Source organism: Crinia signifera, chromosome 1 (assembly GCF_055691185.1).
Source record: "Crinia signifera chromosome 1, ASM5569118v1, whole genome shotgun sequence".
Lineage (NCBI taxonomy): Eukaryota > Metazoa > Chordata > Amphibia > Anura > Myobatrachidae > Crinia > Crinia signifera.
In genome coordinates, this window is record NC_139217.1 from 86,165,788 (window position 1) to 86,190,324 (window position 24,537).

Below are 24,537 nucleotides of genomic sequence, written 5' to 3' on the forward strand. Positions count from 1 at the left end.
TGTTAGGACCTGCAGAAAAGTGGGGTCCCGTGAAGGGGGCTGCAGGCTTAAATGCATTGATCAATTCATGAACCAAATCTCCACTATTTATTATCAGTTAATTTAGTGTGTGCAGAGCCCCTGCAATGCCTGTTTAAACAATGTGGTCACAAGCCATAGGGCACCCCAAAACTAGGAAAGGTGAGTGCCGATGTTTAGTGTATATATTATATAGTATGTATGTATGTATGTATGTATGTATGTATGTATGTATGTATGTATGTATGTATATATATATATATATATATATATATATATATATATGCGCCGCTCTCCATGCTGGCATTCGCATGTTGACATAATGAATATTAACGGACTATGCTACACCCATAATCTGTAGGAGCCGGATAAACTTGGTAGAGGGTACCCCATTTTTATTTTTGGCTAATGTACACTATTAGCACAATGCACACGACCACTATATGAGTCCGTACATATGGACAGGTCATCAGACAAGGAAGCGACCATGTTTTACTCAACAACAGTTCTATAAAACATGATTATTTTTTAAAATATGAAAGTCTTTTTTTTTTCTTTCTGTACAATCCACTCATAAAAGAAACATTTTCTAGCCAAGAAACATCAAACATTTTCCACCAGAAACACTAAGAAAGAATAAATGCCTATTAATGAAGATATTTCAAGTATTTTTTTCAAGCTCTGCTTGGAATACTTTCAGGCAGTGTTTGAGCTCTAGAATAGGTTGTTCTATTCTATGCACTGAATAAAGAGAAAATGCTATCTCATGTAAAAGTGATGCCTGTTTTATTACCGGTAATAGAAATCACCAGTAAGAAAACTCAAGTGTTTCACAAAAAAAGAACACAATGCAGCTACAGTAAACGACAGACAATAGAGTTAGCAGCAGTGTTTTTGGAAAAATGTCCTCTCCAGGATTCTCTACATCTTATTCTATCTACCCACAATATCCAACAACACATCTTTCACTTCTACCATGTGACCACTTAGGTGTTTCATGACAGACTGACACCATTGGAAGGATGTGATAGTAATGCTTTCTTCATAAACCAGCTTTTAGAACTGACTGAAAACTAATCATACTGGTCGTCTCATTTTTATTCTCGAGCTGTTTCAATAAATCGGTTCCAAACTTAATAAATGTGCTGGATTTTATGAAATTTAGACCAATAACAGTTTAAATTTTAGTTTGCAACCAGGAAGCCTTGATTTTATAATAACGTACAGACGTCAATCAAAAAAAATAAAAAAAATAATATATACATTATTGTACGTTATTATATATATTTACATTCCAACATGTTGTATTTTAACATGCTAAACTTACTTTAAGGAAAACCGTACACCACAAATGCAATTAACTGAAGCTATGAAATTCAAACCACAAATTCTAACTTCGTGACAACAGCAAACATTGACAGCCATCAACCTGAGCAATGAATGGATTCAACATATTTTGAGCAGGTTGGAAATGTTTGAGCATCTAAGCAGGTATGCCTATGCGGTTCAAAAAAACAGGATGCTACGGTCTGACTGATGAGATCCAAAATCTTCTCTAATTTTAATGTGAACATTTCAATGTATGTGTTTACTACCCCCCTTCCCCCCCCCCCCCTTAGAGCCCCTCCCTTAGAGCTCCCGTTTTAATAACAGGATTTCTTATTATATTCTAACTTCCCATTTCAGTGTCAAGCTTGCAATTTTAGAACACGGAATATCCTAATTCTCAGGACTGCTGCCTGCTCAATAGATTGTATTAGAAAAACCTATGTTCAGAAAAGCCTGAATATCATTTACAGTATCTGCATTCTGTATGCTGCACCATAGAACACACCTCAAGGATGCTGTAGTCCGTTCCTCTGGCATACATGACAACAGCATGAGCGGAATACGTTCTAAGGGTCATTGTCAGCTTCATTTCTTCCTTGTTCTCATTCTCCAACAGTCTGTATTTTATGTAGCTGTTTCCAGTGAATGAAACGGACGAGCCAACTAGGACGCAAACAAACGTGTTTTAGCAGAGAGAATTCAATTGGTATTTATTTAGTGACAGCTATGCAAAGAGAACATGATTCGCCTTTGATCCACTAAAGGCCAATCTTAAAACGAACATCACAAATCATAAATATAAATTAAATTAGGTGGATGGCCTTGTTCAGGTTCTCAGAAACATTTTTTACAGGTGAATGAACCCTCCGGCTTCATTCTCAACCTGTCATATTACCATATGGCTGAAAACGTTTGGAGAACAGGGAAAGGTGAAGAGGTGTTACAGTGTAAGAACATTCTCCTGAACATATTCACTTAAACTGTCCAAAGAAATACATGTTCCCTTAAACTGTCAAAACCGCAGTCGGATTTCCCTTCTCTGTGAAATGCAGGCAGAGACGCATGTAGTGGACCCCAGGAGACCTCTTCAGAGCAGCTAATACAAGTAACATACAAGTGCAGTAATGTTAGCTAACACTAGAATTATGGATGTAATATACTAGTACAGTGTGTAGTAGTTATTCACATGATATTAGCTTATATTATAGACATTGTTCTAACAAATGGCAGTCTTACTGTTGCACTGTCGGCCGTCCGGGCAAACGCAATTGTACGTCTCTTCTTTTGCATCCACCACACATTCCATACCATCAGGACATGGATTGGCTTCACAAATACTACTTAGGATGGGACACTTTCCTCCTGTTTGACAGTAACATGACATTAGAATTATTTAGGCAGTTCAAATTTGAAAGCTTGCTTAGCGCTATAATGTAAGCTGTCAAATAGTGTGTATGACCTGGCACTCCTGTCATGATATAGGAACTGTAGTTGCCTGGGTGCCTCCTCATATGCCACATTGCATAAATACAAATATGCAGGAAGGGGGGACGGCACTCAACAGGGCTTAGCAATAGCAGTAAAGCCAAGAGACAGACAGACAGTCTTTGTGTGTGTGTATATATATATGTGTGTGTGTGTGTGTGTGTGTGTGTGTGTGTGTGTGTGTGTGTGTGTGTGTGTGTGTGTGTGTGTGTGTGTGTGTGTATATATATATATATATACACACACACACACACACACACACACACACACACACACACCAGATGATGTACTAAGCTTCAAAAAGTGATAAAATGGAGAATGATAACCTACCAGCCAATCGGCTGCCATGTCACAGATCGTGTTTGAAAAATGACAGGTAAAAGCTGATTGGCTGGTTATTTATGATGCTCCACTTTATCACTTTTTGGAGCTCAGTACATATGGCCCTTACACACACACACACACACACACACACACACACACACACACACACACACACACACATAGTATGTGTGTGTATGTATGTATGTATATACATATGCACACACACATATATAACTGGTCTTTGTAATGTTGCTTTACATTCCATTACCTTGGAAAGGGGCTAAAGTGCCATACATTAATAATATTAGTTATTAAAATAATACATGTAGCAACTATCTCCTGTGTACTGTAAACCCCCTTACCCCTGCACAAGCACACAGCTTTCCTCAGGTGTCTCGGCGTCACAAAGCTCAGCCGTGCAGTACTGTGTGTTGACATGACATTCTCATCTACAGATATCTTCTCGTCACAAAATCTCAGGGGACAATCCAGGCCAGCACAAAGCTTGTGGAAGACCTCAAGTATTTTAACTCCACTGAAGTCTTCAATATCGGCAACAGATGCATTTATCTTCTGGATAAGAAGCTTAGGTGCAAAATGTGTGCTGCCGGGCTTATCTACAGCCAGCAGGACGTCGAGGTTTGCAGGTGGGTCCGAAGGTTGCAAGCTGAGGATCTGAACATCAATTTTCCGCCCACCTAAAATGTTTTTCAAAGTTCTTTGAAAGTTGCGCCAATAATCCCCAACGAATTCCTCTGGGGAGAGGTTGGAGAACCGGACAGCTATGCTGTGATTGAGCAACTCTTGTGTAATTTGTTTGATATGAACGGTGATATCAGCTGATGTCGTAAACATTCCATCAGTCACACTGACATTTAGCAAATACTGGCCCACATCCAGCTTCCTGTGTGCTATCACTTTGCCCCCAGTGCTCGAAACGGAGAAGATGTTTTCCACCTTGGGATCCAGACTGTACGTCAGTGTGTCATAAACATCCTGGTCTGTTGCATGAATCTTTCCAATCACGCCACCTGCATACTCTTCTCCGAATGTTGTAATGTATATTTCTAGCGGTAGAATTGCTGGAGGGTAGATGCTCTCTTCAATCACTCGCACATCAATATTCGTTGTGGATGACAATGGAGGTTTACCGTTATCCGTCACCTGGAGGTAGAAAGCGGAATTACATAGAGCAAGGTGATGGTCAGCATAAAGAGACATGCTACTTTGCAATTAATGTGATTTGGGGTGTTATTTGTGCAACAGCTGCTATTAGTATTTCTTTAAAAAGATTTCAGCATTACATGCAGTGACTTCTATAAACTCAAAAAAATAACTTATAGCCAAAATTACATTATATTAAAAGCTAAAAGAAACATTAAGATGTAGAAGTTAAAGTTTTCACATATGTACTTTGTATAGGCTTAAAGAAGTTTTAGTTTTGATAGGTTACACAACTGGCCCCCCCTTCCAGCGACTTTATTTCTTTGCCCTGGGACTACTATTGCTCTGTGACCAATCCAGCGATCTTCTATGGTCCTAATCTACTGGGGACCTATATCAAAAGGATGCAGGTGTACATTCTGTATACAGGACACAAAGATCTAAAACTCTGGTAGAAAAGAGACTTCAGTATGGAGCCATCATGACATCACCACAAGTATGGTGGATAACTGCATTAAACAAATGGCAGTGGTTCTCAGGAAGGCAAATCACCATTGTGAGGGAATTATTTATTCAAAAATAAAATCTAAAACAAATAGTATGTACACATACAGGAGGTTTTATTGAAAGAAAACAATATGGGTTTACTTTTCCATGAGCAATGCACTTATTCCCCAGTAGATGGGGGTAAAACACATTTTAGCATGGAAAAAGAAGGTCTTGATGACTATCCTATAAAACGTTCTATTAGCAGAACGCTTCCTGTCTGCAGCATTTGAGTGTTTCAAACCAGACATAGGAAGATGTAAAAAAGTAACCTCAGTCGGCTTTCACGAAGCAACCAATAAGCAGAAAATGAATTTATAAATATACTAACTTAAAGAAATAAAAACAAATCTTTTTTTTAATAAGCTCTTGTCTGAATTAAAAAAGTTTGAAAGGTACGTCATATGTTGTAGGCGGCATAATCAAATCCTAGCATTTGAAACATTTTCTGGCGACAATGGGAGATTACTTGCATGGAAAGAATTCCACGGGTCGGAGGAAATTCAGACCAGAATAATAGGTCTTCTGTGTGCTCACTGTTTCATTCTCTTTTATTTAAACCAACAGGAAGTTGTTCTGAATCCATAGGCTTAATTAACAGTGTAAATTGCCTAAACCAGATTTTTAGCAGTACCTATTGCTCAGCTGCAACTGTTAATTTCACAGAATTTGGCACAGAGGAACAATGCAATTAAAACAAAGATGTAAAGATAAATTGTTTTCCAGGTATTTTTTGCCAGCAAAATTAAAATTGACAAACATTTTTTTTTGTAAAATGTAACATGCTTAATTCCTTATATAGACAACATTTGGTACTTGTGTACTTTCACGGCTCCCATCGCATGCCATATGTAGTGGCATACGGTGGCATGCGATGGGATGCAATTTTTGCCATTTTAAGCTTTTTTTTTTTAAAAATAGCATGCAATCGCATCGCATGCAATCGCATCGCATGCGATTTGTTTGCATGCGATTTTTAACAGAAATGCACCGAAACGCATTGAAATTAGTATCAAACATGTTCAATGGCCCCCAAATGTCATTTTTCAGGCTGTACCACGCCCACAATCAACGCGAACACTAAGCGTGGTGAGCGCAGCGAGCACGCGAGGGGCGGCGGTACGCTCGCCACGCTTCGGACTCGGTGGCTCGCTGCACTCGCCACACTTTCTATTCTCAACTCCACGCCAACATGGATAGTGGGGGTATGAAAAGGTCGTAGGACGCGTACCGCTGCGCTCGCCACGCTTCGGGTTCGCGTTGATAGTGGGGGTGGTACAGCCTGAAAAATGACATTTGGGGGCCATTGAACATGTTTGATACTAATTTCAATGTATTTGGACGCATTTCTGTTAAAAATCGCATGCGATGCGATTTTTTACTATGCGATGGACATCGTGGGAGCCGTGGTTGTACACAAGTACCCAACATTTATATTAATGTGACAAACACTTGACAATGAGACAGACATGAACAATTTAATACTTCTGATATTTAAGATATGGCTTGATAGGGCAGGTATTGTTTATTATGCGTCATGTGCAGAGATCCAGTTGGGACGCTCTCAGATGGGACAGTGCATTAGAAGTAGAGGTGCTTTTTACGATATCAGGAGGCAGTCTCCTCCCCTTGGGTCCCCTCTCCCGGCCGCCGCAGCGCCGCTCCAGTGCACAGCGCAGTAGAGTATGATCACTAGAAGTCTCAGATTCTACTGCGCAGGCACGGAACTTCGAAAACAGGCATCGCTGCTGCCTTCATCCTTGGACTTTGGAGGGGTAAGTATTAAACAATGGGGGCAGTGTATGCGGTATGGGCCCCACTGGGACCCAGGAGCCCGTGTGCACTGCGCATATTGCCCCCATTATAAATAAGCCACTGGATAAAAGACCACCAGCACTGCCTACCGCATTCAAGGGCTGGAATCTATCACATTATGCAGCCTCAAAAAACTGCATTTTTCAGATATTTGGCAGCATATTTTAGCGTACTCCATCTTGCCCAGTGGCACATTACATGGACAATTTATGCTTTTTTTGTAACAGGTTATGTGATTGATGCATTCATGCGTCTGGGTAGATTTGTTAAATCTCATGCACGGCCCATTTAGGGCTGTCTGAGCATAAGCTCTCCTCTCACCTTGCTCCCTTCTCATCCTGTCAGCAGTTAGTGCACTTGAATGTAAATCAGTAACTAAGAGCTGGTAACTTTTTTCATATGTTCACCATTTTTTACACAAAAGAAGTCAAGGGGGGTATTGAATGTGCCGCCGCTATTTCCGACAGGGGAAATAGCGGCGGCTCCCTATACAATGCTGTCTTTAGTGACAGCATTGATGTGGGATCACGGCAGAACGGGACGAACTTTAGAAGCTGTTGGGCCCGTTCTGCCGATAACGGCTGTGGATTGTGGTGATCCCGGCTGCAGATCGCCAATCCACGGCAGTTTTCATGGCCAGGCCCCCTTTATGCTGATCGGCAGGCGGGACATTGAATCCCGCCTGTCGTTCAGCTGTCGGGCTGACCGCAAATGGACCAGGTTTACGGCTGTCGGCAGGGATCGACAGCCGTGATCCTAGATTGAATACCCCCCTAAGTCTGGGATTGTAGTTAAGTTATATAGTGTACGGCTGCATTGTGGGAAATTTAATTGCAGCCTTTTAATGTAAGATGTAATAAATCACAGCCAATACAAAACATTACACCAGATTGCTGTTACTACTGTACATACCAAAGAGTAACTGATAAAAAAAAGACAATAAAATACAATGCATACCCCGGCGAGATGTACGAAGCCCTAAAAAGTGGTCAAATGGAGAGTGATAAATAACCAACCAGCATCTGTCACAGCCTGTGAGATTGCAGTTAACAGCTGATTGGCTGGTACTTTATCACTCTCCATTTTATCACTTTTCAAGCTTAGAATAACTGGGCACCAATGAGATATCTGCAGGGGACTATAAAATAGCCAATCAGCATACAGTACCTACTGACATGAATAGGTTGCTGTTGTTGTTGTTTTTTTAACATAAATGATGGCAAATCTCAGTTTGTATGACCTTGAAAAGCTGCAAGCAGAGTTCTAACCAACACTGGAAGTGAATGGAAAATCCAGATGGACACTGAACTAATCAGACTTTGATTGTGGTCACTGTCTCACCACTCTAGTGGTGCACTGCTGGGCAAATAAACTCTAATGAGGACGGTGGTCTCGCCATGTGGACCACACACGTGGTAGGATTCTCAGACTACAGCCTTCAAAGCCTTTAGGGCAGAACTGTAAAACACATACATACCATTGCATTTCATTCCAGGAACTGGCTCTTTTTAGAAGAAGCCTGGAATTTTCTAAACTTTTTGTGTCCTAACTTTTATTTTGATATTGTTACCTTATCTGTGCATTATTAGCAGGTTGCATTACCCAATGGATATAAATTCCCACAAGTAGGCTCATGGTGACTTTTGATCAGTGCTTATACCTCGACTTGAAGTAAAAAGTGATCCGTGGTTTTCCGGTTCAGAGCAGCCGCAGTTGTCAGTACTCCTAGCTGGTTAATCTGAAAAGTATTATCCTCGTTTCCACTCAGAACTGTGAATGTAAACGGTGGGCCGTTGTGAGACGAATCCTTGTCTGTCACCACCAGCTGCAGGACCCTAAAACCAATCGGCTTATTTTCCTGTAAAGAAACAATTTATTGTTATTTTTTTCTACAAGGTTGTCACAGCCCGATACAATTGTCTAGACATTTACAGCACCCATGTGAAGAGAAAAGGTTTTAGAAGTCAGTGCTATTGCCCAGGAAGGCACCGGTATGAAAAATGGATCTTAAGAGAACCAGAGAGTTAAGCAAGAGTGAAACACAAACATATAAACTGACAAGAGTATCAATCCGAGAACTTCGTGTCTGCAGTCTGTATTGCATACACCAGTTCAGAAATGAGCTTGATAAGGTATCAGGAGGGATACAGAACTTTGGAGTCTAAATAAAGATGACAGAACACAGTGAAAATCCATTTTTGCAAGTGCTTACTTTGCTGATCCTGTACACATCAAATCCTACATTAATGAAACTTCAAGTGCTTGTTAGTCACCATTGTGTAAAAACGGTTGTCAAACCAATTTAAGATTTCCTATAACAAAACTTGTGTGAAGTAAAATTAAATCGAAGAACTTTGTTTAGCCTTTGGCATTTTCTCCCTAATCAGGTAGACAAGTACAGACAGCCCAAAGCAAAGCCTCGGGTTTCTGAAGGCAGGAGAATCAGAAGGCAGCAGCGGTGAGAGAGCGCAGAGGGAGCAGACAGAAAGATACACCTGCCACTTATATGCCCTCTAACAGTAAAATGCTCTTATATACTGTAGTATACAATTCTGAGAGACCAAGTCAGACTTAACGGTATGACATTTTAAGAGCAATTATAAAAAATGGTTTTGGAAGTTTGACTTTGGACCCTAAAAGGTGTATATGTATCAAAGCTTGGAGAGATAAAATACCAACCATCTCCTAGCTGTGAACTGACAGTTAGGAGCAGATTGGTTAGTACTTCATCTCTCTCCATTGTATTTATATCCAAGCTTTAAACCATATTGGCCATTAGGTGGACACTGCTTTTAAGATGAAAACACACACAAACAAACAAACAAACAAACAAACAAACAAACAAACTGTGTAACCCTAATAATTCAAAAAACTCTAGCCAGTAAGGTGAGCTATATAAATAAAAACAACAACAAAAACACTTTCTGAAAGAACCTAAAAGGTGTGTACACACTAGACGATACATCATCTTGTGTACGCACTATATAATGATGAACGCTCCCATCGGTCGATAACCCCCAACTTCCTCCGTCATCTGTACATGCAGCTCAATGTGGACTATATCTTCAACAACTGGATGTTTAGTGGAGGGCCGGGTGACATCACTGAACAATATCGTTAACAATATCGTTCACCGGGGAGTTCGCTGACAATAGCATATTGTATAGTGTGTACCCAGCTTTACAAGTGCACAAACCTAGATCTACACAGCAAAAATTCCTTCCAACAGTAGTAAACAAAAACCAGACACTTTGCTAGCTGTAAACTGTGTGTAAGAGGAAGTTACATGTCAACCTGAAAGAGACTGGACTCTCTCCAGCCCACCATAAGTTCTATCATGATCGGACACAATGAAACAGCAAAGATCAGTGGTGCAAAAAACTGTATAGGAGCATCACTGATTGGTTTATAGCAAATAAGTGGATGTTTTGGTTTCTAGACTATATTTTATCATGGTGGTGTGCATCCATGTGGGATGTAATGCCCACAGTGCGTGCGTATCTCTACAGACAAGATGGTAAGCGCTTATGTTGTTTCCATCAATCTGCCATTAGTTACTGCCTCCCTAACCCCGGACAGCCAATGCCACAGGAAGGGGCTGATAACCTAGTAGGAGCAGTGATCCCCCATCTGGTGAAGGCGGGGATCGGTATAGACAGAGAGGGGGGGAGACAGGCAACTACTGGCACAACAGCGAGCGGTAGATAACGCCTGAATGGATGCTTAAGTGGAAATTGCTAATGTTTACCCTTACTAATTGACTAATCAACAACTAATTAGCTAATATGAAACTCTTAGAAATATTTTTGCATTCATTTAAATGCAGAACATTGAAAAACATAATATCATAAGCTCACACTTGCCTGAATAATAATGCTGTAATTCCCTTTAGAGAACAAAGGAGGATTGTCATTCACGTCGGACACATCAATGTTGACGGTGGTGCTGTTAAATCTTGGTGGAATGCCGTTATCTTCTGCTTGAATAGTTAACGTGTAACCAGAAATCTATGGGATACATATCAAAGGCATTATACGAGCGGCTATATAAAGCAGGCTTAATTACGTGCTATAGGGGAGGAGAGGAAAACACAAACTGTGCAGAAGTCATTTGGAAGCAATTACTTATTCAACGTTGAACGTTGTTGAAGTAATATTGTTGTGAAGATAATTGTCAGGGAAAAGAAAAACATTATGGGATGCCAGTGACTCACCTTCTCTCTATCTAAAAGTTTATTCACTTTAACTTCGCCTCTTACAGGATCTATGATAAAGGTATTCCCCAGATTGCCATCTGTAATTGAGTAGCGAATGTGGCTGTTCAAAGGTCCATCGGCATCATCTGTAACAACCTAGATAAAAGCAGATTCTCATTTGGAGCACACACTGGTAGACAAGTGAACATTTTTCAAATAATTCTTCCTCATGCCCCAGTTTTTACTTATTAGAAGAGTTCCCTGAGGGCCTATTTCAATGGTTTCTCTGTAACCGTCATACACTCAACTGAACAGGGGAAAAAAAGGGGGGCCTGAAGGGACATAACACGACGTACGATGTTTCACTATTGTTCTCACAGCCCAATGTGACACAGGCATGCATGGAATCCTGACAGCTGGAATGTGAAACCTGAGGCAAAATAGTTATTTTTATTAATTATCATTATCATAATCCACAATAAATTGCACAAAAAACTTCTCATCGCTATACTCATTTGTTTTTCAAGCCTAGGGGCAAATTTACTAAAGCTACTAAAAATAAAAAAAAGGTGATGTTGCCAATAGCAACTACAGTGGCCAATCCCCGGGGTATTTTTTCCAAAATCTCAGGATTACAAAAATGCTCAATCCTGGTATTCCCAGGATGGAGTTGCCCCATCCTCAAACCAGGCGTCCTGCAGTTTTACATATACTGGGCTGGTTGGTGGTGTGGAACAGTGCAGGGGCCAGGAAAGGTGCGGCTCCGGGGCTGTGCAGCGTGCAGTCTGTGCAGAGCCGGGGCAGGCTAATCCCAGGATTGGAAGCTCCAATCCCAGGATTCAAATCTCATCATTTTTTTGCCCAAATCCCAGGATCCTGATGATTCTGGGATTTGTCACCATAATAGCAACCAATAAGATTTTTCCTATCATTTTCTAGGATTTAGAAATGATAGACAGAATCGGATTGGTTGCTATGGGTAACAACACATCTTTTCATTTTTAGAAGTTTAAGAAATTTAACTCCCTACTGTCTCTGCCCTATTGCTCTTAGAACATATTTCTGGTGCTCTGATTCCTGGTATTCTTCCCCAGTCAGGGTTTGGGAACCTTCGGCAGTCCAGCTTCTGTTAAACTCAAAATCCCAGCATGCCCTGCTACAGTTTTGCTATTTGGCCATGTTAAAACTGTTGCAGGGCATGCTGGGATGTGTAGTTCAACAACAGCTGGAGGGCCGAAGGTTCCCCATCTCTGCCTTATGTAATTATGATTCTGGAGATTGCAGAAACATGTCACATGAACTGACTTGAAATATAAAAATAGCTTGTATTATGGATGGGGTCACTAGCTTTTGTGCAGTAATAATTTTTCTCTCTCCTACTATCCCTTCGATTTCACTTGTCCCTTCCCTTCTTCCTTTTTTCCTATTGTTGTTTTCCTTTCCTCCCATCTCCCCATAATGCAGAGACCTTTTGGGGAAGAAGGATTACCTTGGAGATAGAGAAAGTACCAACCAATCAACTTCTGTCACTTTTCAAACACAGCCTGTAAAATGGCAGGAGCTTATTGGTTGGTATTGTTCTGTGTGTTACTTTTAAAGCTTGAGTTTTGACCATAGTAGGGATGGGTGGGGTAGCGGGTTGCCTGAGTGGGCATTGGAAAACATTCCACAGAGTTAGTAAAACAAAAACAAAAAACCACAACTTAAGGTAAGCAGACAGTAAATTACCATTAAGACAGACTGTCCAGACACAGCATCTTCGCCAACCACAGCATTGTACGTGTTCTGGCTGAAAACTGGCGAGTTATCATTTACATCTGTTACATTTATGCTAATTGTTGCCACATCACTGAGGGGTGGGGTCCCACCATCTGTGGCTTCTACCGTCAAATAATATTCCGCAGAGGTTTCATGGTCCAAGCTTTCAATTATGAATAGAACTCCTGTTAAAATGACAAAAAAAATAATAAATGCTTCTGGGGATAATCATTAAAATAAAACGGTCAGGGATCATATCTGACAAGTGTTTTCCTGCCTTCCGAAACAACCAATTTACAAGAAGTTAAAATAATAATAATATTATATATATATATAACATGTACTAAGCCTTCGAGAGTGATAAAGTGGAGAGACGTAAAAGTAACAGCCAATAAGCCATCTTACTGTGTTTGAAAAGTAACAGTTATGAGTTGATTGGTTGATAGTTTATTTTTCTTAACTTCATCTTTCTCCGTGGCTTAGTACATCTGCCCCATAGAATGGTGAACATTGACAAATTCAGGGCCATATGGCTAAAAATGTTCAAAGGCCAAAGCTGAGAAGGAACGGAGCTGTGATTTTGGTGGGTGTGACCAGAGCTATGTGGTTACGTACACCTCCTACCACTATCAGTCCCAATGTCTCCCTAAGGGCAAGATGTATCAAGAATCAAAAGTGATCAATTGGAGAGTGATAAACAGCCAGCCAATTAGCTGCAATCTATAATTTTTCAAACTCAGCCTGTGACATGGCAGATCGGAGCTGATTGGCTGGCTGTTTATTACTCTCCATTTTAATCACTTTTTGAAGCTTGATACATCTGCATACCCTCCAACTGTACCGATTTTGCCGGTACAGTACCGGCAAAATCAGTTTGTACCGAATGTACCGGTTTTCTGTAACTTACTGTGCGCCGCAAAAAATCATTCCTCTTCCTGGCTGTCAGTTCCTGGGCCCTGCTCTGTGTGCTTGCTGTCCTGGTGCTCCGGCTCTCCCATCTCCCCCTCCGTTCCCATGAGTGCATTGCGCACTCAGGGGAAGGATGTGTCTCTGCCCTCACTGTCTGCGCATGCGCAGACTGAGAACTCAGGGCACGATCTCTATGAAGGAGAGAAGGGTGTGCTGGCCACTGCCTGGCGCACATGAGGGGGATGATCATCTCCACTGACCGCTGCACTCGCCATCTGGAGCCTGTCACAGTTGAACAGCACAGAGTAGGTGACTCATAAGAGTAGGTGACTCAGCCAGGCTGCACTAAATAATCACCCCAGCATCATCTTGTCGCACCTGTTAAACTTTGCCTGCAGCTCATGTCACATAGTTGCTTGGTGGGCTGCTGCCATATTAAATAAGCATATTTAATATACTTATTTATTAAATAAGTATATTAAATATAATTATTTAATATGCCAGCAGCCCACCAAGCAACTATGTGACATGAGCTGCATGATGCTTGTAGTAGTTGGTGCACAGTACACATTCGGAAAGGGGACGTGGTTACACCCTTTTTGCCCATTGCCACGCCCCTTTGCTCATGGTCCCGCCCCCTTTCTGAATGTGTACCGATTTCTTATATTCAAATGTTGGAGGGTATGCATCTGGCCCTAAATACCAAACATTGAAAAATTGCATAACTTATGAATTATGGTTGACTGTGTGTCTGGCTGGTGGTTGGCCATCATCCTACTGTCATGATGATGGTTCTATTTATAAGTGGAGACCTGGAGCTGTAGCAAGAGCTGTGGTAGGCAGGACTGATCTTTCTTGGGACAGCTGAATCTGCCATACCACACCAGACTCTACTTATAGATGAAACAGACCCTGCTCTTTCAGCCACCATTATTTCCTACTGTCATTAGGGGAGACCTATTTGAGTCCCCAAAGTCCTTTAACGGTCTACCCTGGCTAAAAGAGAAACCCCATGTAATTACAAAAACAGGGAAGCTGAAAACATCACTAAATGCATTTACCCGAAACTGTGGGGTACAGAGATTACTCTGAGTCTTCTTGCGTTAAGATCCACTAACACGAGGCGAGGCACTTTGACAATATCCTGTAATTCCTTCCCTCTCCATGAAACACGAGCCCCACCCCCTGCCCCAGAAATAGCCAGATAACCAGAGATATTTCAGAATAAAATCCAATGGCTTATTAACACAACAGTAGTACAATACATACATAGCAAAATAGAACCAGTATGAACCCCCTACCATTTTAGGATGATTGCATTTAATTATGAATCATTTCTTGTTGCATTTAATGATGAATTATATTACAGGGATGGGGAACCGTCGGCCCTCTAGCTGTTGTTGAAATGCACATCCCAGCATGCCCTGCAAAAGTTTTAGAATGGGCAAGTAGCAAAACCGTAGCAGGGCATGCTGGGATGTGTAGTTCAACAACAGCTGGAGGACCGAAGGTTCCCCCTGCCTGAATTAATAAATGAACTATTCTCATTCGCCTGCCTAGGAATAAAAACCCTACTCTGGAGAGCTCTCACATAAGGATGGAAATTAGGTGATGTTGCTCGTAGCAACCACTCAGATTCTATCATTTTCTAGGATGCAATAAAAAAAACGATAAACTGACTGGTTGCTATGGGCAACATCACCTCTTAAATTTACCATGCAGAGTCTTGCCTTAGACCATGGCAGGCAAATTCTAATACCAGCAGTCTGGGTAATAAGGAGGACAGAAAGCAACTAATCTATCACTACATAAGGATACACTTTCGCCTGTACAGAACTAGGGAGGAAGATGTATGAAGCAGTGATAAGAAAGGAGAAGTGATCAAGTGCCTGGTACTTTATCACTGACCAATCAGCTCCTGATTTTCCCTTTTTATACCCAGTCTGTAACTTAACAGCCAGAAGCTGATTGGCTGGTGATAAAGTACCAGGAACTTTATCACTTCTCCTCCCTTATCACTGCTTCATACATCTACCTCCCTAGTGATTAGAAAACCTGCATGACATGGCTAGCTGGGATTCCTTGTACACTGTATACATAAATGAGGTACATAGCAGTTACCCCTCTAACCCTCCATGTCGAGGCACCTGCCAGAGATAAGGGCCTTCTAAGGCTGCATAGGTAGATAATCAGAACTATATCCCAAGGCCCATATGAGGTGACTGACAAGCACCAATTACAAAGGGTCATGTTGAACCTCTTGAGAAATAGAACCGTTTAAGAAGCTGACAGCCAGCCAATTCCTCAAATCTTCCTTTTGAGTTATAAGGGAATGAGAATAGGTTGCATGACACATATTACATGCAAGAAAGCATGCCATGTCTGCAGAGACATAAGGCCTGCATAATAGTCAGCCTAAATTCTCCTGTTATATGTGGAAAGCACGCCTAGAATATAAAGTCTCTTGTCTCTAGTGCGATGTGTTACACAGCTGTATGATAGCAGCAGCCTGTCAGTGTAACGGACTATAAATAATATTACATGTAATGACACGTCTCATAGCTAACAGACAATGGGGGAGATTTATCGGTACTTGTTTCCTAGAACGGCCACACCGATGTTGATCGGGTCGGTCGCATCGCATGCGATGCGTCCGACGCGATGGTCCCGATTTTTACATTGATTGAAATGTGAATAGGGTCCCTGGGACCCTATTTTACATTGGATTCAATGTAAAAGTCTCCTTTGACCCCAATTTTAACCCCCTCAACGGCACCCCACGATTGACGCCAACCCGAAGCGTGGCGAGCGTAGCGAGCCCGCGAGGGGCGGCGGTACGCGTCCTCTGACCTTTTCATACCCCTACTATCCATGTCGGCGTGGAGTTGAGAATATAAAGTGTGGCGAGCGCAGCGAGCCACCGAGCCCGAAGCGTGGCGAGCGCAGCGCGCCCCGCGAGGGGACGCGTATATCTTCACAGGTATACGCGTCCGCTCGCCACGCTTCGGGCTCGGTGGCTCGACGCGCTCGCCACACTTTATATTCTCAACTCTACGCCGACGTGGATAGTAGGGGTATGAAAAGGTCGGAGGACGCGTACCGCCGCCCGGGGTGGCGGCAATCATGGGGTGACGTTCACAATGGGGGGGCGGCATATACAATGAGAATACATATACATACATATTGGCCCATTTCCCATTTTTTCCCGATATTTTAACATTGAACCCTATGGCAAAATCGGGTGCACCGCGTCGGTCGCGTCGCGTGCCATGTTAATGCACCTGACCGACGCGATGGACCCGATTTTGCCTTTGCTGGCAAAATGGACCTGATTTCAAAGGAAATCGGGTCCATCGGGGGTAATCGTGTACCTTAAGTTAAGGTACACGATTACCCCCGATTGTGGCCGTGCTAGGAAACAAGTACCGATTTATCAATTCTTAGGAGACAGAAGTTGAGAAAATACCAACCAACACAGCAAGTTAATCGTTAGGAGCTGATTGGTTGGTAAGTTGGAAGTTTGGCACTTTCTCGGTTTGGAAGTTTCTCGGCTGTAAACTGATAGCCAATGACCGTACTCCCAGTATAAAGCTGACCATACATCTACAGATCGATTGTCAGATCTGGCTGGTTGGAGCAGAAACCTGGTATTAGCTGAATGACAGTTTTGGGCAGTTTTCCAGCATTTCAAAGCAAATGGTCAACTGTCATTTGCTCTCATCCATTACCAGGATTTTGTTCCAACCAGCCAGATCTGACAATCGATCTGTAGATTTATGGTCAGCTTAACACCAACATGACGGAGCAGCCGACAGCAGTTTCACATGTAAAATGCAAAACCATATTTAGTCCCAACCTGTATTCTTACAGGTTTTCTGCACTAATATGCTGATATGATATTTTAATAAACTGTGTTCCAACATCACAACACAATATCATTTTTGTACTCCACACATATATTAACTCTTTAGCCAGCCTATAATGACCTTCATAAGAGAAACTGTGCAGCTGGCCAATCAGCAATTAATTTGTCCGTCTTAAGCAAATTAGATAACAAAAGCAATTTGCGAGGATTTAGTGTCAATTTGTTCCTTAATGCAATGTAAGAAGAAGCTCGTGTTTCATACACAGATGAATGTACACTGTGTGATTTCAGAGGATCACATTTATCTGAACAAAAATTTGTCTCACATTAATTATTTATAGCTTGCAATAAACCAAATTTTTGTTATTACCTGTGACTGGATTTATACTGAATTTTCCATGCTCATTGCCGCTTATAATTTGATATGAAATTTCTGCATTGGCTTCAATATCTCTGCTGGTGGCATACACCTGGAGAACTTCTGTTCCCACAGCCACATCTTCTGACAAAGTTGAACCGTATTCTCGGTGTTCAAAAACTGGTGGATTATCATTAATGTCCAAGACTGACACAGCAACCTTTGCGACTGAGGAGAGTTTCCGAGGCAAGCCTTGATCGGTAGCTTTGACAGTTAGGGTGTAAACGGCTTGCATCTCCCGATCTAGAGGCTTTTCCAGGCTAATTATTCCAGACAACTCATCGATGGAGAATTGACCTTCTGCCGAGTGGATTAATGAATACTGCACCTTATGATTAAGTCCTGCAATAAAAACATGCATTGAAACACTATAAAGAAAATGCTTTAGCGATTTGGCAATACATATTATACGACGTTAATTTAACCCATAATTCAGTGAAGCACTTTTGCCAGATACGCAGTCTACCAACATTCTTTATCACTTCTGAGCCATGATGATTATTTCCATATTGTAAACCAGGCGTTATTTTACTTGTGTCGTTAGTCTTCTACAGAATCTCCATTTTTACGGCTTTGTTCAACCATGTAATTAAAGATGTTCCATATAAAAAAAAATCATACTCTTCTGCTTTCACATGTACCAGCTGAGGGCCTGATTCTGAGGTGAGAATAAAGAAAAAAGGAGCCACACCATGCTGGACTGCAGATGGGGCAGATGTAATGTGCTGAGAGAGAAAGGGGTTGAGAGAAGTGTGCCCAAATGCAAACCTAAATTGCCGTTTTAATAAAGTGGTGCATTTATTGTGTGCTAGATGCAGAAACAGCAGTAATTTACCCAGTGACAGCTACAGTAACAGCTACAGTTCCAGCGGCACACACAAATACCTGTATATACGTTTAATTTAAAAATAAAATCTGCAAAGCATTCACTGCTTGCTGAACTACATATCTTTATACAGGACTCCACTCCTGTTTGTTTTTGGTAGAAACCCGAATAGCAAAGCATACAAGGAAGATTCTGGAGACAAAGGGCAATTCAACTAATAAGTATACGCAAAGTACAAAACCATGGTAAAAAGTAAATACCTGCATCAGCATCCATGGCCTGGACTTTTGTGATTGGGGTTTTCGGTTCAGTGTTTTCAAATACAGTAACAGTGTAAGGATCTGCCGAGAACTCGGGGGCATTGTCATTTACATCTTCTAATGTCAATTCCACAGTAGCTTCACAGAAATGACCGCCTCCATCTGTTGCTTTCACTACAAGGTGGTAGAGTTCCTGGATCTCGCGGTCAAGCGGAGAAGAGGTCATCAATTCACCTAGGTGGCCGAACAACAAAACAAAGTTTTGAGAAATAGATTAAGAGCAAAGGATAATTTAAACGATAAACGAGTCTTTTCAATTGTGTAATCAACTCCATTGATTGGTAAAGGGGTCCTACACAATACCCATACTAGCAAGCGCAACACTATCAACACATCAAAATAAGAGAAATAGTTATATTTATCAGGAGGGCGCAATTCACCCAGTCTCTCACCTAATTGATCATCGGGTTGGTGGACGAAACACAGAATTTGCTGCACCACCCCACAAGTATTCAGAGTAGAGCGCAATACCACCCCTATTCTCTGATTCTAAACTTCAGCAACAGTGTGGAATTAACTGAATGGTGGTCATTAGGATTACACGTTACAATATCAGAACGGTCCTGAGTGTTGTTCAGCCTTTTTTAGATAGCAGAATCATAGCTGTTTTATTGGCTGATCTGAATAAATATTGGTCAGTGTATGAGCAGCTAGCATTTGTATAACAGGCAAATGTAAAAAAAATAAAATAAAAAAGGACCAAGTGTGTATGTGAATTTTTATACGTATGTATACACAAAGAGTGTGTGTGAATGTATCCTTTATATTAAAATGCTAATGCTGCACCTCACCTATGGAGGGGGGGATTATGTGTTTTGCAAGCCAGTGGCCACTAGATGGCACCCAACGGAGCGAGTCAAGTGTTGCTCCGTTCAGCCGCTAGCACTGACATTACTGTTGTTCCAGCTTTGTGACGGACTGGAAACTAGTTCTTTATATTGCTTCTTCCCTCCTGTCAAGCTTGTAATGTGCCATCAGCCTGCGTCATTCATAGAGAAGTTGGTTCTCTACCTACACTCATGCCTTCATTCAGCATGCGTAGTACAGTTGCCTGAGATCTCCATATGCAGATGTAATCTCTTACACGGTTATGTGAAACATGAGACAAAATCTAAAATGATTTTCCAAAAAAGCACACAGGATGTAATTCCAGTCATAAGCATTAATATTGGTTTTTATTAATAATAGAAAGTCACCCCTACTTGCGCGGTTTATGTTTTGTTTTCTTCCACATACAGTATTACTAATCATTCCAGATAAGTTGTTGGTGCGATGCATAGGCACGGTCATACGCATCGTAGCACCACCATGGAACACAAGGCTGGGTAAGCTCACTCCTGCAGGTTTCCCATTAAGTGTGTATGGGACGCAGGTGCAAGCAACCCCCCAAAATCCGACGGTTCGCACGTCCAGCATATCTGGACACATTTGTATTTCTCAGTGCTGACTATAGCAGTTGATTGCATATTTGAGATTGCACTTCCAATTAAACAAAATGATACACCTGCTCCACTGCACAGTCTTTCTTTCCACATGCTATACAGTGACAGGCTGCCAGTACTCTGATTGGTGGATAGCTCCAGCCAACCACCAATCAGCACGTTGACAGCCATTACTGTCTTGGCTTCAGGCTGGGAGGCAAGCAGAGAATGATGACTACCCGGCCCTGCACAAAGGCACCTAGGACAGCTGCCCACCAGCATGCCTATACATTAAGATGGCTGCGATTCAACATGGACAGTATTGATTTACCGGCAGTAATAAACACATTTGCTTTGACTGTGGAAAACATGCAGTGAAACATAAAACCTTTGTGTACACATGATGTTTAAGTGAGCACTTCGAGATTCTTTAAATGTCAAAAATGAAGGCGCTGCCCAATGGCATTACAGCACTTCCTCTGCCTAGCCAACCTTTACCGGCAATGACTGAGTAAATACAGTCTAGAAATTCTTGCGATTTTAATATCTATTTTACATGAGCCTATCGAGTTCCTCAATTAATACAACTGATGCAATTAAGTCCCCTTTCCTGAAGCAGGAAATTATGCCTGACTTCTCCTCAGAAGAATTAACAGTAATGATGTCTGTAAGACATAATTAAAAGGTCAAAGCTAAGAGCGTTGAATTTATAACATTTCTGGAACTCACCTGTAAATGGATTGAGGTGAAACTTCTCGGAGCCGCGTCCATGCAGTGTGTAAATGATCTCCGCATTAGAGCGAATGTCGGCGTCGCTGGCTGATACTTGGAGGATCACTTTCCCGGAAAGTGCATCTTCTGAAATAGTCTCAGCATAGGCATCCTGCAGAATAACCGCAGTGACACATTTCAGAACAATATTAAAATACTTTCCCATTTTAAATGTCACCTCTAATGGGTCGGCAGAACAATTCCTGTCACCCTGAATGGGCAGTGGCAGTTTAATTATTAACCCAATACGGGATCCAACTTACTTCTATTATTACTTAATACCTCTGTTTAATGGTTTTCTGTTTATGTATAACACGGATACTTGTGGTGAAAGCTATATGCCTTTAGTGTATTGTATGACCAGACTGTGTAATCCCCAGTGTTCAAAGGTTTTAACCCCTGAACCAAGCTTTTTTTGATTAATATCTTTATTGTGCTGCAACCTATGTGTCCAACCTCATTAACCTCTTCGGTGGTATGCCTGGAAATATTCTGGGCTGAGCTGCCACAAAATTTCCGGGCATGCCACGATATGTAGAGGCGTGCCAGTGGTCCTCCAACTGTGCACCACTGGCGCACACACATCCCTTGCATCGCTCCCCCCCACCGTCGCATGCCTTACAACCCCTACATATACCTCCCCGGCCTCACTCCGGAAGTTGGTGGCCGCTCGGGTGCTCTCGGGTTTTCGTGTGTTCAGGCCTCAAAATGTGTGTACTCCACAAGATTTACATGTGTGCATTAAAGTAATAGGTGAATAGTATGCATAACACCAGGGACTTAACTAGGGTGGTGCCTGATTCAGACCTTCTTGCTTGGCTGCATATGTTCAGAGCCCAGCGAGCAGGTTAACGCATGCCATCCGACCCCCCTTCCTCCCCCCCTCCATATGGATCCCTGTGCAGGGATGCAAACGGATGTGTACCCGTACACATCCGTTTGTGCAAGTGCACTAGCGCTCGCACTCAGAAATCATTAGATGGTTACTTACCACTAAATGATTTCTCCTCCTCTGCGCTCGCAGCCGCCGTGTTTTGGGGCGGGTGCCACGTGTCTTGGGCACGCCCATCGTTTTTGTGGGCACGCCCATGAAATGCCGGGAGTCCACCCCAGGATGCCCCCTGTCTGTCAATCAGGCTGCTAGCGCCTCGGCGAAAGAAAAATTTGCCAAAGGTGATCACAGCCATGGCCTTAACATGCACATTACAGACTAAGTGCATGTGTAGAACGGCAAATATCGGAGCTGAGCTGATTGGCTGGCTGTTTTTCACTTTTGACATTTAGTGTATCTGGCCCTGAATGTCCAGTGGTTGCAATCTGCCAAGTGCCCTTTATGATGTATATTACTAATGCAAACAGGCAACACTGTGGCACATAATGTGTATCACTGACATTATTTTGTGGCGCAATGTGTATAAGGATCCCTACTGTGTGACATAATATGTGTAATGGGTACGAATAATGGACAATACTGTGCAGTATAATGTGAACAACATTACTTTACATTGTAATGTGACTACTGTGTAAAGTGAATTGGTACAATTCTGTGACCACACTTCTTCCTATCTCCAGATCAGCCAGGAAAAATTATTGTGTAAATCCAGGGGCATTTTAAGGCCTCTTTGGCAAGACATGATTGTGTATGCACATGTCTCTGGAAACATGGAGCTTATGCTTTATTCCTGAGAGACAGCTCTATTGCGCATGCATAAATCACCAGCAAAATGACTGCGGGACCATTTGCTGTTGTACTAAGGACTGATGAGTATCATTTTCTTGTTGCGGGGTGTGCAAAGTTCAGACCAAGAAGAACGTAAATCTGCAGATATTTCATGTGTGACTATGAATCCACCTCAAGTGTGCCCCAGATGGGCAGATTAAACACATGAGAAAAATGTGTTGACCAAGGAGGAAACATTGGGGAAAACTCTAATGCTGTGTACACACTGATACAATCTGCATAAGATCCAGATAAGATTTTGACTATATAGTCAAAATCTTATCTGGATCTCATGCAGATTGTATGGGTTTTATCCCAAGCGATCCAGATGCGTTCAAGATGCGCGCTCCCATATCTTAACCAGAAAGTCTTGGCTGCCCTGTCTATATAGTGAAGATCTGCACTATATAGTCTAAATTGAATGCAGATAGTGTAAATTGTATGCAGATAGTCTAAATTGTAATCGCATCTGGATCTTATGCAGATTGTACTAGTGTGTACACAGCATTAGATTACGGAAGACACATGCTATGAAAATGAAATGCTTTTATGATATGTGATCACGAACTGTAAACAAAATATGATTGTCTATGTATATGTTTTAAACAAAAAATTTAAAATAAAGAAGGAATTAAAAAACACACCTTTTCACAGACAGGACTATTGTCATTGGCATCAAGGACCTTCACTTCAACCACAGCTTTGCTGGAGAACGAGCCATCTGTTGCAGTTATGTTTAGTAGATAGTTGTCCTTCACTTCTCTGTCCAGTGGTTTTCTAACATACACCTTCCATTCATTCTGCATATTTTTAATCCCAAACTGCCCAAGAGGATCCCCTCCTGGAACAAGAAATGAAAATCACTAAATGTATACACAGAACAACATTCATGGGTATATACTAAATGAAGTTCCAATTCAGCTTATGTTCCCGCTATCTAACTGGCTAATGAGTCTTGGTGATTCAGTGGTGCTCTCTGCAAGTACACTGGGTAATTATGTTTTGAGAGGAATTAAATATGGAGTTCTAAGCAGTGCAGAGCTGGGAGTAATAATGCATAAATAATCACTAGAACATGACAACCCATGACCATAGACCTTATGCAAGGTTCTGTTGATTAACATTTTAACAGTTCCTGTTTCCAAGCAAAGGAAAATATCACCAATTATCATTTGCTGAAATAAGAACAGGATAAGCGAGAGATAATGGTTTGTATTAAAGTTCCGGAGACAACTACGAAGAGGGGCAGGGAGGGGAGAGGGCTGAAGGAAGTATTTTAATGTTGACAATAGAATGAAAAATAAAGTAACAATATGGAAATTAAGCCTCAGAAAATTAGCTACAAACATAGTTTAAGAAATTCTTAAGCACCATACACACGGGGCGACAAGGGAGCAGCAATAAAATCGCTGTGATCGCTCAGCACACATCACGGTCCACCCGCGATGCACACCGCCATGTGTGCTGAGCGATCTGCGCAGAATGGGGCTTTGCCTACTGTTCATAGGCAAAGCTCCATGATCTAGCAGGAAAGACAATACGGTACTTGTGTACTAGCACAACGCCCATCGCATCGCAGACATGCGATGGTATGCAATGCGATGCAATGTTATACAATTTTAAATTGTATACCATCGAATTGTATGGCATTGT

At 41.8% G+C, this 24,537-nt stretch overlaps 1 protein-coding gene across 7 annotated transcripts in view; it reads right to left on the reverse strand.

The window, feature by feature from the left end:
* The window catches only part of FAT1 (FAT atypical cadherin 1), a 206,393-nt gene that overhangs the window by 25,869 nt on the left and 155,987 nt on the right, over positions 1-24,537 (reverse strand). For all 7 annotated transcript variants that reach the window (XR_014469766.1, XM_083169337.1, XM_083169366.1 and 4 more), the window contains 11 exons: positions 23,529-23,725; positions 21,123-21,276; positions 18,913-19,146; positions 17,779-18,168; positions 12,605-12,819; positions 10,895-11,032; positions 10,545-10,688; positions 8,342-8,539; positions 3,519-4,320; positions 2,584-2,709; positions 1,853-2,010 (listed from right to left, as the gene is read on the reverse strand). Coding sequence is in view for 6 of the 7 variants with exons in the window: in XM_083169337.1 (XP_083025463.1) it covers positions 1,853-2,010; positions 2,584-2,709; positions 3,519-4,320; positions 8,342-8,539; positions 10,545-10,688; positions 10,895-11,032; positions 12,605-12,819; positions 17,779-18,168; positions 18,913-19,146; positions 21,123-21,276; positions 23,529-23,725 (2,756 nt within the window). In the remaining variant the exon portion in view is untranslated. The remainder of the gene's footprint in view (positions 1-1,852; positions 2,011-2,583; positions 2,710-3,518; positions 4,321-8,341; positions 8,540-10,544; positions 10,689-10,894; positions 11,033-12,604; positions 12,820-17,778; positions 18,169-18,912; positions 19,147-21,122; positions 21,277-23,528; positions 23,726-24,537) is intronic.